At 45.0% G+C, this 15,169-nt stretch overlaps 1 protein-coding gene across 7 annotated transcripts in view; it reads right to left on the bottom strand.

Moving 5' to 3' along the window:
- Positions 1-1,263: 1,263 nt before the first annotated feature.
- Positions 1,264-15,169, bottom strand: part of LOC112233702 (myocardin-related transcription factor A) — a 44,249-nt gene continuing 30,343 nt past the window's right edge. For 6 of the 7 annotated variants that reach the window (XM_024401507.2, XM_024401505.2, XM_024401506.2 and 3 more), the window contains 14 exons: positions 13,973-14,028; positions 13,716-13,791; positions 13,332-13,499; positions 11,568-11,725; positions 11,307-11,435; positions 10,894-11,144; positions 10,523-10,691; positions 8,613-9,896; positions 8,128-8,340; positions 4,170-4,286; positions 3,893-4,048; positions 3,638-3,727; positions 3,351-3,411; positions 1,264-2,668 (listed from right to left, as the gene is read on the bottom strand). In XM_024401507.2, coding sequence (XP_024257275.1) covers positions 2,160-2,668; positions 3,351-3,411; positions 3,638-3,727; positions 3,893-4,048; positions 4,170-4,286; positions 8,128-8,340; positions 8,613-9,896; positions 10,523-10,691; positions 10,894-11,144; positions 11,307-11,435; positions 11,568-11,725; positions 13,332-13,499; positions 13,716-13,791; positions 13,973-14,028 — 3,437 coding nt within the window. In that variant the 3' untranslated portion in view covers positions 1,264-2,159. The remainder of the gene's footprint in view (positions 2,669-3,350; positions 3,412-3,637; positions 3,728-3,892; positions 4,049-4,169; positions 4,287-8,127; positions 8,341-8,612; positions 9,897-10,522; positions 10,692-10,893; positions 11,145-11,306; positions 11,436-11,567; positions 11,726-13,331; positions 13,500-13,715; positions 13,792-13,972; positions 14,029-15,169) is intronic. The other variant, XM_024401509.2, reaches the window with a different exon arrangement.

Raw genomic sequence — 15,169 nt, 5'->3', positions numbered from 1 at the left:
TAGGTAATCCATTTTAGAATAAGGCTGTAATGTAACAAAATGTGGAAAAAGGGAAGGGGTCTGAATACTTTCCAAATGCTCTGTATAGGGCTATATATCAAACTAGAACAGTATTACCTGTTTTGGATGCAGAGAGAAAGGCTGCAAGAGTGCTTGTGCATGCGCTGCTGTAAAGCAACGATATTAAAGTAACAGGCTGTTTTAAAACTCTGTAGCTGAAAAAAAAAGAAGTAAAATCTTTACAACTAAAAGATACCAGGTGCAAATTATATTATATTACTGTAGCATAGACTATGCTGCAGCAAATGCAGGCCTACCTGTCACAAGAAAACAAATGATTAGATTAGTCTACATTGTGCATTGTGAACTGCGCTCCATACTGAGATGGGCTGTCCCCACCCTGAGCATTGATTGATCATGCAGATAAGACAGATTTAGGCATTGTATATCATTTAAGTTCCATTTCACATCTTGCTGTTCTTAGAAATAATTTAGTTTTTTTTATCCAGGGAAAGGGGAATGGTTTTGGGTGGTAAATTCTCATACATCTCAGTAACCAGGTTCCCACCATTTAAACCTAAAAGGCACCCTATTCCCTATATAGTGCATGACTTCTGACCTGGGCCTATTCGACTCTGGTCAAAAGTAGTGCACTGTATAGTGTTATGGAATATGTTAAGACTGCACACTACCACTTCCGCTCAATTCCCCCAGGGGGCAGCAGCAACCGTGTCCAAGTGCTGAGCCTGACTGATAGGCACACAAGAGCTGCCAATTAAGGTGATGGTCAATCAGTGTCCCAGCTGATAAGCCGTGAGGCTGCTGGGTTAGTTTGGTGGCCATGATTTGCAATCTTGAGTTTAGGCCTGTTTGTAGTTTTCCTTTTTTTATCAGTTTGTTTCTGTCACCATCTGAACCTAATAATCAACTTGGGCTTGCCGACCCAATGTAATCAAGACAATACTGGACCTAAGGTAAGGTTGCCATCTCTCTGGGCACATGTGCATCCAAAGCAGTCCTCAAATGCTGATTTCTCACATAAATGTACACATTAATTTAGGTTAAAGACCAGTTAATAACTTGGCCTAAAAACAAAAAGTGCAGTTGATCTGTGATGGGTACTCTCAAGCAGTATTTTGTCAATGATAATGTCGCCCTCCAGTGGCTATGTCCAGTGCCACAAAAACTGTACCAAGGTATAGACAGTCACCAAATCAGTGTGCATTTACAAAAGGTTATGTATGGTATAATAAAAACAACACACATATTTTCAAGTTTATTGCATTTTTTATATATATTTTTTCATATAAAATGACAAGGTCCAAGTTGTTTGGAAACCAAGCCATGACCACTTTATTTCCCACCTGCAATTCCCCCCCCACATACAGAAATGCATAGTGGTCTAGCAAACACCTCCAGTAACTGCCTCCTCCAATGAGGTTCATTTCACCAATTGGGGTGCGTTCAATTCAATACAACGTTTGCTACGTTGCGTGGCGGACACGCTTCCCCAAAATGGCGTGTACCGTTCAACAGCCTTTGACGTACATTTGCTTCTGTTTGGATAGTGCAGCGAGGTGTGGTTGATCAATATTGGTGTGACCATTTGAAAATCGTATAAACTCGTGCAGTACACACCATACACAACCTCCCTCTGGGCCACCATAATCAACCCGCTTTTCCACTGCTCGTTCAGTGCAGTGCAGTTTCCGTTGAGCTAAACATTAAATACCATTGTAAACGCTCCTCTGGTTTGCACTAATGAGGTTCGATTCATTATTTTCCACCAATGAGGTTTGTTCATTACAGCTTTCCACCAATCAGTGCAGGCACCACTGACACTTTGGGTCTGCCCTCCACGTGTATTACCCTTTGTCACCATAAGGGTGTGTCATAGACCAAGCTCCACTAATGCAGTACCACCTCTCACCCACTGCCTCTGATCTAAAGTCAGTTTTGCTCTTCAGCCTGTCCAACTAGAGTGAATGCAGGGCAAGGCCCCCGGTCTCAGTGAATGTGGCTGGGCCATTGAACCTCCAGAGTGGTGGACCTGCTTATCGAGTAAGAGTGTTTGCGTGAGAGAGACAAGAGCCTGTACGCAGTATGCGTGAGCGTGTGTCTTTGTGTGTGAGTCTTTACCACTCCTCACTCCGTAGAAGCTACAAACAGGAGTCCCAGTGCAGAGTGAGGTCCGAGCTGTCCAGAAAGTCTACTGAGAACACACTGGGGAGCGTGTGGGGGCCCAGAGGGGCAAGACTCGTTCCCCCTCCACCTCCCATGGAGATGTCTAGCCAGTCCATGCTGTCCAGGGCAGGGTCCCCGAAGTCAAGCCCTGCTGGGTGGGGGGAGAAGCCCAGGTCACTGGTGTCCATGTCCATCGGGGAGGGGGGATGGTCCAGGATGCTGGAGGTGCTGAGCATTTGGCTGTGGAGGTCGTCAATCAAAGTCAGGCCACCATCAGGCTCCACTCCCAGGAGGGGCGTGCCGGTGGTGCTCTCCAGGAAATCCTCCAGACGACTACTTCCTGGGCAGGGCAATGGCTGCTGGGAGGGCAGGGCGGGCTCCGGAGGGGGTGTGGGGGGCGACAGGTGGAGAGGGGACGAGGGAGGGGTGGGGGGGTTGGAGTGGAGGAGGGCCAGGGAAGGGTCTGCTCGGAATCCAGAGATTTCTGGGTGGGGAAGAGAAAGAAAAAGCATAAATATTAACAATTATCAAACAAATGGGTTGGCGCTCATGTATTAGCAGTAACACCATACCTAAACCGGCCACGCGCATCGGCCATTGTGCGCAAATTGATTTTGTCCCCCCACACCAAACGCAATCATGACAAGCAGGTTGAAATATATTTATTTGGGTACAGGTTGAAAATCATTAAACATTTATGGAAATTTAGCTAGCTAGCCTGCTGTTGCTAGCTAATTTGTCCTGGGATATAAACGTTGAGTTGTTATCTTACCTAAAATGCACAAGGTCCTCTACTCTGACAATTTATCCACACATAAAACGGTCAACCGAATCGTTTCAAGTCATCTCTCCTCCTTCCAGGCCTTTTCTTGTTTGGACTTTATATGGCGATTGGCATCTAACTTTTATAGTTACCATGACAACCGACCAAACTCAGTTAATCTTTCAATCACCCACGCGGGTATCTGCTTCTATAAACCAAATGAGGAGATGGGAGAAGCAGGACTTGCACCGCGTTCAGCGGCGCAAAGAGAACAGACTTCTATTTTAGGGCTTGGCAACGCAGTCTCTCATTGGCAAACGCGACGCGAGCGGTGTGGTCAGCATGTAAGACATTATGAAGATATTTGTGTGAGTGTTGTGTGTACACTGCTCTGTTCGATTACCTCCACTCTTCAAGAGGATGTCAAACAGGTCGTCCATCTGTTGACTGCTCAGGCCGTTCTCCTGGGGGCAGAGAAGACATTTAGTACAGTTTACAGTACTCATGGCTGTTTAACAACACCGGCAATCATGTACAGTACTATACAATCAACAACATACTGAGCAAATTTGAGATAAGACCAATGCTAACAGATGGACAGAGAAAATGAAAGATGGAAGAGAAAAATAATGAACAGGAAAGACATGGATAGACATGTGCAGAGGGACATGGCAGGAGTGAAGGACATACTTTGAGGCGTTGAGTGGAGGAGAAAGAGGTCTGTTTAGGAGAGGGAGGGGTGAACAATGTGTGCCGGTCAAAGGTCGGACACACTTCTCTCTGAAAGGGTGGAAGGAGAGAATAAAGAAAGGATGAGGGAAGGGGAAAGGAAATAGGCTACAAAGAAATAAATGCAAGTAAAAAATATAGATGCAGATGAATGAAAAGCCAAATATGAGATGATAGTGGACATGCCATGAATGATCATTGCAGAATTGGTCTTACCTTGAGGAAGGGGGAAGCTGTGCTTGGGCTTTCAGACGAGTTGGACACCTCGTCAAAGAAAGGATGGAGATTGGGCGGAGCGGAGACAGACTGACTTGGCTCTGTTACTCCATTGGTCATGCCATTGGTCTCCAGATGTAGAACCGCCTTCTGTTCCTGAAGGAGAGAAAAAGGACAGTGATGATTTTAAGAGTATTGCCAGACAGTGATAGCTAAAATTGTGTATGTGTGTGAGAGCAGACTTTGTATTTGCCTTGATTTGTTGTAATTCTCATACCTTTTTGATAGGCTGGTTGACAGGGCCTGGTTGTAACTGTTGTTTTGATTGAGTGTCAGAGCTGAGTATCTCAGCTGGGGATTGGCTGGGGAGTTTGCCTGGAGTTGACTGCAATCGCTAGAGGACAAAATAGGGAGATTGAATTCACCATTAAACATGGATGGATTTTGATGAAGCTGGCCCGGGTGAAAAATGATTGCATTTGTTTTGGACCGGGCTGCATCCCTGGTGTGAGTCCCGCTCTGGCCGACGTTGAAATCGACAGAAAAAAACAAAGGTTAAGCATGTGGAGTAATGAGTAGGATTTCAAATCAAATCAAATCAAATCAAATTTTATTTGTCACATACACATGGTTAGCAGATGTTAATGCGAGTGTAGCGAAATGCTTGTGCTTCTAGTTCCGACAATGCAGTAATAACGAGCAAGTAATCTAACTAACAATTCCAAAAAAAAACAAAAAAAAACTACTGTCATACACAGTGTAAGGGGATAAAGAATATGTACATTAGGATATATGAATGAGTGATGGTACAGAGCAGCATAGGCAAGATACAGTAGATGATATCGAGTACAGTAGATGATATCGAGTACAGTATATACATATGAGATAAGTATGTAAACCAAGTGGCATAGTTAAAGTGGCTATGCAAAAGTGATGGCTTTTGATAAAAACGCTTTATGTGCCTTCCCAATGAAAACTAACATATTTTATGTACGTTTTTGAACGATACATAAGGCTGCCTTGTTGACAATATGACTGGGAGAGTCAAAATCACAGAGTCAAAATGCAAGCAGAGATTAACCAATTAAAAATACTTCTGTAGTAATGAGGTTTGTGCAGTAGGCTATAGGCCCAATACATTATCACTGCACATTGGCAATGTTTGAATTGCCCTTTCCAATGTTGTTCTTCTCAGACCACTTTGAAATTATACCCCCCCCCCAAAAAGAATGGTATATGATCACACCGGTAATACAGTTGTGGCCAAAAATATTTGCACCCTTGCACCATTTCTTCCAGAAAACTGTTGAAAAAAATAATAATAATGTAGGTATCCACATATGCATGTCTTTGGTTTACAGTTAAAAAACATATATATTTACTAAGAAATACTAAAATGTCGCAGACAATATTATTGGCACCTTCTAGAAGTAGTTAGAAATAATTTGATTTCAAGCTGGTGACTCCTTTACTTTGCAGGTGCCTGCAATATAAAAGTCATTCATTCAACCAGTTTGAATAGAGAAAAGAACTAATTCTCCTGTTTTGTGTCACTGTGTGTACCGCAATGAGCATGGAGAAAAGAAAACCAGAGAATTATCTGAGGAGGTCAGACACAAGATTGTAGCCAAGCATGGACAATCTCAAGGCAACAAGTCCATCTCCAGAGACCTTGATGTTCCTGTTTCCACCCTAATGTTATCGAGATGTTTAAGGCCCATGCCACTGTAGCCAACCTCCCTGGACGTGGCTGCAAGACAAAACTTGATGGAAGATTGGTGCAGGAAGCTCATCGATGGCTATAGGAAGCGCTTCATTTCAGTTATTTTGACCAAAGTCTAGGTTGTCAATTTTGTCAATGCCATTTCTGTTAATTTTCTGATTTAAATGGATATATTGAGTTCTGAATCAAAAACAAAGGTTCTGTATTTGTTGAGTCTCTCTCGCTAGCCATGGTTTTCAAAGTTTTGAAATCTCACATGATCAACATTGCTGTGCGTACATAGCTTCTTTATTCAGTTTATGTTGCGAGGAAACCTAGGAGGCCTATAGATGCACTTGATTTGCTCTCTGGGCCTGGTGGGTAGGCAGAGTTCTACTTTCAGACATGAAATGGTTCAAAATTGGAACACTTTGCCTTCCCGGCGCTAGGGCTGTTGAATCAAGTGAACCTGCTTTCAACAGTGTGAAATGAATTTTAAAAAAAATAGGAACGCAAGGCTTTATCGTTGTTTTTTTTTTACAGAATTGTTTGGTGATCGACTACGAATGGTTTGGAGATTGACCAGTCAATCGAGTTGGTGACCACTGTACTAAGCTATTTGGAATTGTTTTAAGAAGGTCATTTAGCTATTTGATTTACTGCTATTAGCCCATACAAAAGCATTGAATAACGGATTCACTACATGGAACAACAGATAGTCCCCAAAACAAATCTAAAGGAAGTTTGTTCTGAAGTGTCAGTCCTATATCAGAGAGATAAACTATACATACAAAAGTATGTGGACACCCCTTCAAATGAGTGGATTTGGATATTTCAGCCACACTTGGTTGCTGAAAGGTGTATAAAATCGATGCAGAAGTGCAATTGGCGGATGTGGTGGATTGAGACGCATCTGATGCAAAAAAACATGTCTCTAGCTTAAACTGACAGTTTATTGTGGATTTTTGTATTATGCTAACTCGATTTCCACGAGGCCACGGACATCCAACCGAAGTGGTTTACTGCACTGTGCTACCATATTTCACAATAATTTTATCTCTTAAACTTCTTTGGGATAGGGGGCAGTACTTATCACGTCCGGAAGAAAAGCGTGCCCAGAGTAAACTGCCTGCTACTCAGGCCCAGAAGCTAGGGTATGCATATTATTATTAGATTTAGAAAACACTCTGAAGTTAACTGTTTGAATGATGTCTGTGAGTATAACATAACTCATTTGGCAGGCGAAAACCTGAGAAAAATCCAACCAGGAAGTGGGAAATCTGAGGTTTGTAGTTTTTCAAGTGATTGCCTATCCAATATACAGTGTAAATGGGGTCAGACTGCACTTCCTAAGGCTTCCACTAGATGTCAACAGTCTTTAGAAAGTTGTTTCAGGCTTCTATTGTGAAAGGGGAGCGAATAAGACTACTCACAGTAGATGGCTCAGCTGAAAGCTATGAGTTGTTTATCGCGCGCGGCCGTGAGCACAAGCTCCGTTCCCTTTCCTTTTTAATGACAAAGGAATTGTCCGGTTGGAATATTATTGAAGATTTATGATGAAAACATCCTAAAGATTGATTATATACATCGTTTGACATGTTTCTACGAACTGTAATGGAACTTTTTTGACTTTTCGTCTGGACTTCGTGCCCGCGCCTTGTGCATTTGGATTGGTGAACTAAGCGCGCGAACAAAAAGGAGGTATTTGCACATAAATATGGACTTTATCGAACAAATCAAACATTTATTGTGGAACTGGGATTCCTGGGAGTGCATTCCGATGAAGATCAAAGGTAAGTGAATATTTATAACGCTATTTCTGACTTCTGTTGACTCCACAACTTGGCGGGTATCTGTATGGCTTGTTTGGGTGGCTCAGCACTGTAATCAGATAATTGCATGGTGTGCTTTCACCATAAAGCTTTTTTGAAATCTGACACAGCAGTTGCATTAAGGAGAAGTTTATCTCGAAACCTATGTATAACACTTGTATCTTTCATCAACATTTATGATGAGTATTTCTGTAAATTGATGTGGCTCTCTGCAAAATCACCAGATGTTTTGGAAGCAAAACATTACTGAACATAACGCGCCAATGTAAACTGAGATTTTTGGATATAAATATGAACTTTATCGAACAAAACACACATGTATTGTGTAACATAAAGGTTAGTGATTCATTCTCTCTCTATTTCTGCTTTTTGTGACTCCTCTCATTGGCTGGAAAATGGCTGTATGTTTTTTGTGACTAGGTGCTGTCCTCAGATAATCACATGGTATGCTTTCACCGTGAAGCCTTTTTGATATCGGACACTGTGGTTGGATTAACAAGAAGTTGGTGTATAACAAAAAATGGTGTATAATAATTGTATGTTTGAGAAATTTTAATTATGAGATTTCTGTTGTTTGAATTTGGCGCCCTGCACTTTCACTGAATGTTGGTCAGGTGGGACGGTAGCGTTACACCTAGCCTAGAGAGGTTTTAACATAGAAACCTGTAACACTTATTAGCAGATTTCCAGCGTAACTGTACCTGCAGTGTGATGCGTTGTGATCCACTAGTTTTGCCCAATGAGGTCATGCCGTTCTGGCCCTCTGCATTGTGATTGGTCAGTGCTATCAGGTAGTGGTTGCCGTTGCCGTCGGTGACAAGGGTGGGCGTGGTGCCCGACTTGAGGAGGTCCAATGAGAAGGTCTGGGCGGGGACCTGGGTGCCATTCTGTTGGCCGATGAAGACCGGAGTGACCTGGAGAGAATAGGAGTAGAGAACAGACATATTCAAACCAACGGCCCGACAGAGATGGGGAAGAGAAAGACTTGGTTCCAAACCCAGGTCTTTGCCCGCTGAGGTCAAGAATAGTCTTCGGGTTTCAGACAAATTTGCATGTATGGTTTCAGACAAGGTTATTCTGTTAAATATTAAATATGTACCTGATGTGCGGTGACCGTCTGCAGTGTGTATACCTATACCGTAGATCTATAGACTGTACGATATAGATCTGTAATGACTGAATGTACCTGTTGTGTGGTGACGGTCTGACTCAGTTGTTTGTTCTGCTGCTGTCTCTGGGCCTGTCTCTGCTGCTTCCTCTGCTGGGCCTGCAGCTGTTTGTGCTGCAGCTGGAGCTGTTTCTGCTGGGTCTGCTGGATGATCAGCTGCTGCAGCTGCTGCTGTTGCTGTAGCAGCATCTGGGCTGATGTCTTCTGCTGCTGCATCTGCTGTGTCTGTTGTTGCTGTTTTTGTTGCTGGAGCTGTTGGGACTGCTGTTGTTGTGTCTGCTGTTGTTGTTGTGTCTGAAGTAGTTGTTGTGTCTGTTGTTGAACCTGTATCCGGTGGATCTGCTGCAGTTTGAGCAGAGTCTGCTGGGAGCACTGTGTCGGCTGAGGCTGTCCCTTAGGCTGAGCTTCGTCCAACCCCTCCATCTCTTCTTGCGCCTCTACCTCCTTCTTGACCCTCACCATCTCTCCGTTGGTGAGAGTGGGATAGAGAATGGTTGAGGCTCTGATGGAGGTGGTTTTGGTTTGGGCCTCCTGGGCATAACCGTTTATCACCACACCCTGCATCTCTTTCAATCCTGTCTGTTTCCCATGCTCCAGTTGCGAGCGCAGGGTCTCCACCAACCTCTGTTTCTGCCTCAGCATGCGTGTCAGCTCCTCAATCTGCTTGTCCTTCTCCTGGAGCAACTGGTCCTTGTCCAAGGGGGAGGCCTCCATGGCTGCCCCAGGGGCTCCTGAGGGCTCCTGAGGTGGGGTGGCAGGCTGAGTCGCAGTGGGTGAAAGCCGAGACTGGGAGAGGCTGCAGGTGGGTAAGTGACCCTGGTTCTCCTCTTTGATGGAGGCTGGGGAAGGGTGCAGGCTGAGCTGGGTCAGGGGAGAGCTCACCATCTCCCCAAATAAGTCTCCATTACAGCTGGTCTCATCGGGGCTCATTACCGCCAGCGACCGTTCTGACGGGGTGGGAGACACAGGAGGGGAGGAGTTTGTACTCCCAAACCTCATAATACGGGCTGGAGCAGCACTCTGAGCCAATGAGAAAGCAGGTATCTTCCCGCCTGCCTCTCCTGATTGGTGGGTGAGGGTATTGGTCCCTGCATGGGGGGGGGCAGAGATGGTGAAGCCAGCAGGTTGGGTTGAGGCATGCTGTGGGGTTGGTAGGCTGGGTTTAGGTGTTAGAGTCGCAGTAACACCAGCTCCACCTCCACCATTCTGCTCCTGGTAGTTCCTCAGCCTCTCGATAAGGTCCATCTTAGTGCCAGATACGGTCAGACTCCGCAGTTTCAGCTCCTGTTTCAGCTCAGCAACCTGCAGGGGAGAAGAAGAGTTATGATTCTGATCCGTACCCCCTTGTTAAGTACACTATATATATACAAAAGTATGTGCACACTCCATTCAAATTAGTGGACTCGGCTATTTCAGCAACACCCGTTAGTGACAGATGTATGAAATCGAGCACACAGCCATGCAATCTTCACAGACAAACATTGACTGTAGAATGGCCTTACTGAAGAGCTCAGTGACTTTCAACGTGGCACCGTCATAAGATGCCACCTTTCCAAAAAGCCAGTTCGTCAAATTTCTGCCCTGCTAGAGCTGCCCTGGGTCAACTGTAAGTGCTGTTATTGTGAAGTGGAAATGTCTAGGAGAGACAACGGCTCAGCCGCGAAGTGGTAGGCCACACAAGCTCACAGAACAGCACCGCTGAGTGCTGACTTTGTTTGCAACACTCACTACCAAGTTCCAAACTGCCTCTGGAAGCAAGGTCAGCACTAGAACTGCTCATCGGCAGCCACACGCAAGCCTAAGATCACAATGCGCAATGCCAAGTGCCTGTTTGAGTGGTGTAAAGCTTGCCGCCATTGGACTCTGGAGCAGTGGAAATGCATTCTCTTGAGTGATGAATCACGCTTCACCATCTGGCATCTACTCACTTTGAAGTCATCCAGGTTGGCTGGTAGCGTCAAAGGTTTGGCCCCTCCCACAGGGGTTTGGCTCTGACGACTTGGCCCATGCTGATTGGAAGGGGCCGGGGTCGTCGGGGGAACACTGCGTGAAGGGGAGGGGCCGGGGTTTGTTGAAGTTGGCTGCTCTGCAGGTGGTCTGAGGAGAAACAAGAAACAGAGAAGTGAGTCCACACGCACACAGGGAGGCACAGTCGCTTTAACACACAAAACCACATGCCATTAAACAGCATGGAGTGAATTTTGTGATGCCTCTTATTTTCAAACACACATTGCCAATTCCAATTCCAATCCCAACACACACACACACATACACACACACCTTTCCCTCACACACTCACTTGGGTGGTGCTGGGAGGATGGTGTGGTAGTTGTAGTGCTGCTGCTGCTGTTGGTTGAGGATCTGCAGCTGGAGGAAGAGTTGCTGCTGGTGGAGGATCTTGGCGTAGGTGGAGTCCAGCTGAGGGGGTGGCTCCCGGTCAGCCTTCTGGTCCGGAGGGATGTACTGGTGGTACTTCAGCTTCTTCACCTTGGGCTTCACGTCTTTTGACTTCTTAGGCCTCTGGGAGAGGCGCTCCAAGCTGGGCTTGGACTGGAACAGAGTTACAGGGAGAGAGGCAGGGATCGATAGAGTGAGCGAGCGAGATCAAGGGAGGGAGGGTAAGAGTAAGTAAGATATGATTGTATACAGAAAGTATTACATTCCAACCGTCATAGCAAGATATTCAGACTAACAACAGGGGATGTCCCTCACCTTGGTTTGACCACTGACAGGGCGGGAAGCAACTGGCGTCACTGTCCCATTGGTCAGCTTCTGTCGTTGCAAGGAGTCATGGTCATTCAGCAACAGCGGAGGAGGGGGAGGAGGGACCTGGGTAAGGAACTAAGAAAACATCTAATTGGTCAGTTGAAGCGCCAATAATGGGACAACTCACGTGATTACTCGTCTATAACCTCCATTCTGTGGCTATAAGTACTGTACAAAAATAAAAAAGATTTTTAGAATGATCTGTACCTGTGAGGGGGACATGTCCCCGTTCTGAGTGAGCATGTCAGAGGGTGACAGCTGGGAGACAGCACCCAGTGGAGAGTCATGATTGGCTAGAGTGTCCGGAGAAAACGCATCACTGCTGTCCTCGTCCAATGAGGACTCTCCTGCACCCTTTGGAGAATCTGTGTGTGGTAGAGAGTAGAGGTCGACCGATTAATCAGAATGGCCGATTTCAGGTTTTCAATAACAATCGGAAATCTGTATTTTTGGGTGCAGAGTTGCCGATTTTTTTTAATATATATTTTTTTATACCTTTATTTAACTAGGCAAGTCAGTTAAGAACACATTCTTATTTTCAATGACGGTCTAGGAACGGTGGGTTAACTGCCTTATTCAGGGGCAGAACGACAGATTTTCACCTTGTCAATCTTGCAACCTTACAGTTAACTAGTCCAACCCAATAACGACCTGCCTCTCTCTCGTTGCACTCCACAAGGAGACTGCCTGTTACGCGAATGCAGTAAGCCAAGGTAAATTGCTAGCTAGCATTAAACTTATCTTATAAAAAACAATCACCCATAATCACTAGTTAACTACACATGGTTGATGATATTACTAGATATTATCTAGCGTGTCCTGCGTTGCATAAAATCTGACTGAGCATACAAGTATCTAAGTATCTGATTGAGCGGTGATAGGCAGAAGCAGGCGCGTAAAGATTCATTCAAACAGCACTTTTGTGCGTTTTGCCAGCAGCTCTTCGTTGTGCATCAAGCATTGCGCTGTTTATGACTTCAAGCCTATCAACTCCCGAGATGAGGCTGGTGTAACCGATGTGAAATGGCTGGCTAGTTAGAGCGCGCTAACTCGCTCTGAGCCTTCTAGTAGTTGTTCCCCTTGCTCTGCATAGGTAACGCTGCTTCGATGGTGGCTGTTATCGATTGTGTTGCTGGTTCGAGCCCAGGGAGGAGCGAGGAGAGGGACGGAAGCTATACTGTTACACTGGCAATACTAAAGTGCCTATAAGAACATCCAATAGTCAAAGGTTAATGAAATACAAATGGTATAGAGGGAAATAGTCCTATAATTCCTATAATAACTACAACCTAAAACTTCTTACCTGGGTATGTTGAAGACGCATGTTAAAAGGAACCACCAGCTTTCACATGTTCTCATGTTCTGAGCAAGGAACTGAAACGTTAGCTTTCTGACAGAGCACATATTGCACTTTTACTTTCATCTCCAACACTTTGTTTTTGCATTATTTAAACCAAATTGAACATGTTTCATTATTTACTTGAGGCTAAATTGATTTGATTGATGTACTATATTAAGTGTTCATTCAGTATTGTTGTAATTGTCATTATTACAAATAAATTAATCAAATAAAAATCGGCCGATTAATCGGCATCAGCGCGTTTGACCCCCCAATAATCGGTATCGGCGTTGAAAAATCATAATCGGTCGACCTCTAGTAGAGAGATTAATTAAACCTATATTTCACCGTTCTTCTCACCAAACAAATGATGTTCTACAAAAACTAGTTGGTAAGTTGTGAGGTTCAGTATCACTACAACAAACATCTGTATTTCAAACTGTGAGATTAGTAATTGGCAATACACCAAGAGGAGATTGCCAAACCAGAATGACTAATGATTGTCTCACAGTCTCCACCATGAGGATGTCCTGACACCAGTTCAGTACTGTGACATTGTGATATTGTAATGATAACATTTTGAGGAACATTTGAACTGTGTGTGTATTGCAGTAGACAGTGCGTGTCCATACCCAGTAGTGAGTGTTGCAGAGGACCATCCAGGTCTACAGGCAGGATGTTCTTGTGGATGAGCTCTATAGGACCAGGTCTGTGGGAGATCTTATCATTGAGGTCATCAGCCAGCCTGGCCCTCTTCAGCTGCAGCTGCTTGGCCTGCAGAGACGGCTCTGCTGACGTCTCTGTGTGAAGAGAAAAACACATGCGGTTTCACAAGGATGTACAGACACCACTCAATTAGGTACACAAAATCCACAAACAAGTGCATAACAAAACATACTTATGTATATAGAGCAGCAAAAACAGACGTGGTATAGTTGGCTCAATGTAACCATGTCGAGAAGTAGCGTGTGACGGTGTAGTTCTGTGGTGATCAGAGAGGGGGCGCTGTGACTCACCCTCCAGTATGTGCATCCTGACCAGCTCTGAGCGCTCAGGACGACTCCTGATCTTCCTCTTCAGATAGTCCTCAGTCTGGAAGGGAGGAGAGGGGGGTGGGAGAAGAGATGCGAAGGGAGAGATGAAATAAGTATGGGAGAGGAGAAGGGTGGAAAAGGAGTGAGAGAGATGAGTGTTGTCTCAGAGAGAGGACACAGTTCAACAAAGAGTGCACATATTGAACTACAGAAAGAAAGACCGACGTGGAGAGACTCACCCTGGCTCTCTCCAGACTCCTCCGCTGCTCGTGGAAGGCTGCCGGACTCTTCAGTGCTGTGGACAGTGAGGGAAAGAGGGAGAAACAACGAAGGAAGACAGAATGAACAAAGGAGCACAGACTATGCTGTGAGCTCTTCACCACCACTGGAGATTGACAGTGTGAGAACACACACTCAAAGCAGAACTCTATATGAAAAAGGTCAGAGGAGTTATAACCACCAAACAGTAAGAGAAAATAGAACAGTGTGTTTTTGTATTGACTGGTGCCTGACCTGTTTCAGCAGAACAGTGAAGGAGGAACAGCCTGCTATAGTATGAGAGAGGTGTACGTCTGAGAACAATCAATAAAGATCTGAATAACAGACCAGACAGGATCTTTAAGGAGGGGCGGACAGATGAGAGAGAGGAGTGATGGAAAGTCTTTCTGAGAGGGGGACTTTCTACATCCATCACTCTCAACTGTATTGGTCCTCAGCATGTCCCTGTCTGTGTTTGTCTGTGTGTGTGTCTGTGTGTGTCACTAAGCATCTCACCCCAGCAGCCCCCATCAAAACACAAATGTGGACATACACGTAAGCACACAAACATACACACCAAAACAATTACAAGACACACACAGTGGAAAGTTGAAGAGGATGATGGAGGGACACTGGAGATTTCATCATCACATCACCTGTGTGTGTGTGTGTGTGTCCGTCCATTGTGGGACGTAATGCTGGCTTACAGGAAGGGGTCAAGCCAGAGGTTAGGAGGTCAACCGGGGGGATGGGGTCACAGACTAGCAGGCCTAAATATTGGCCTAACCACTCATATCAAATCAACATTTGTCTCCAAATACATGCAAATGGATCATGGAGGATCCTGTCTACTCTGTAATTCACTCTTATTTATATATCCAACTGTACCTTGACTGTAAATCCATGACATGAGCACTACCGTCAACAGACAACGGTTTTACCGTCAAGGCCCTGTATTCTGCTATAGCCTTGGGCCTTAGTCATAACAAGTGACTTATAAAGGTTGGGTTGTAATGCCTCCCCCACAGGAAGACAACCTGATCCTCAGTAATCTGGACTAATCTGGAATAAAGTCCTGTATGTATGTCTGTCTCTCTGTGCAGGGTAACTGTGTAGATACACAGTAGATACACAGTTCCCCTGACCTGTTGTTGTTGTGTAATAAGAGTGGGAGCACA

This window comes from Oncorhynchus tshawytscha, linkage group LG25 (genome assembly GCF_018296145.1).
Source record: "Oncorhynchus tshawytscha isolate Ot180627B linkage group LG25, Otsh_v2.0, whole genome shotgun sequence".
In the NCBI taxonomy this organism is placed as follows: domain Eukaryota; kingdom Metazoa; phylum Chordata; class Actinopteri; order Salmoniformes; family Salmonidae; genus Oncorhynchus; species Oncorhynchus tshawytscha.
The sequence above is the reverse complement of the archived record's forward strand: the minus strand, read 5'-3'. Positions and strand labels throughout refer to the sequence as shown.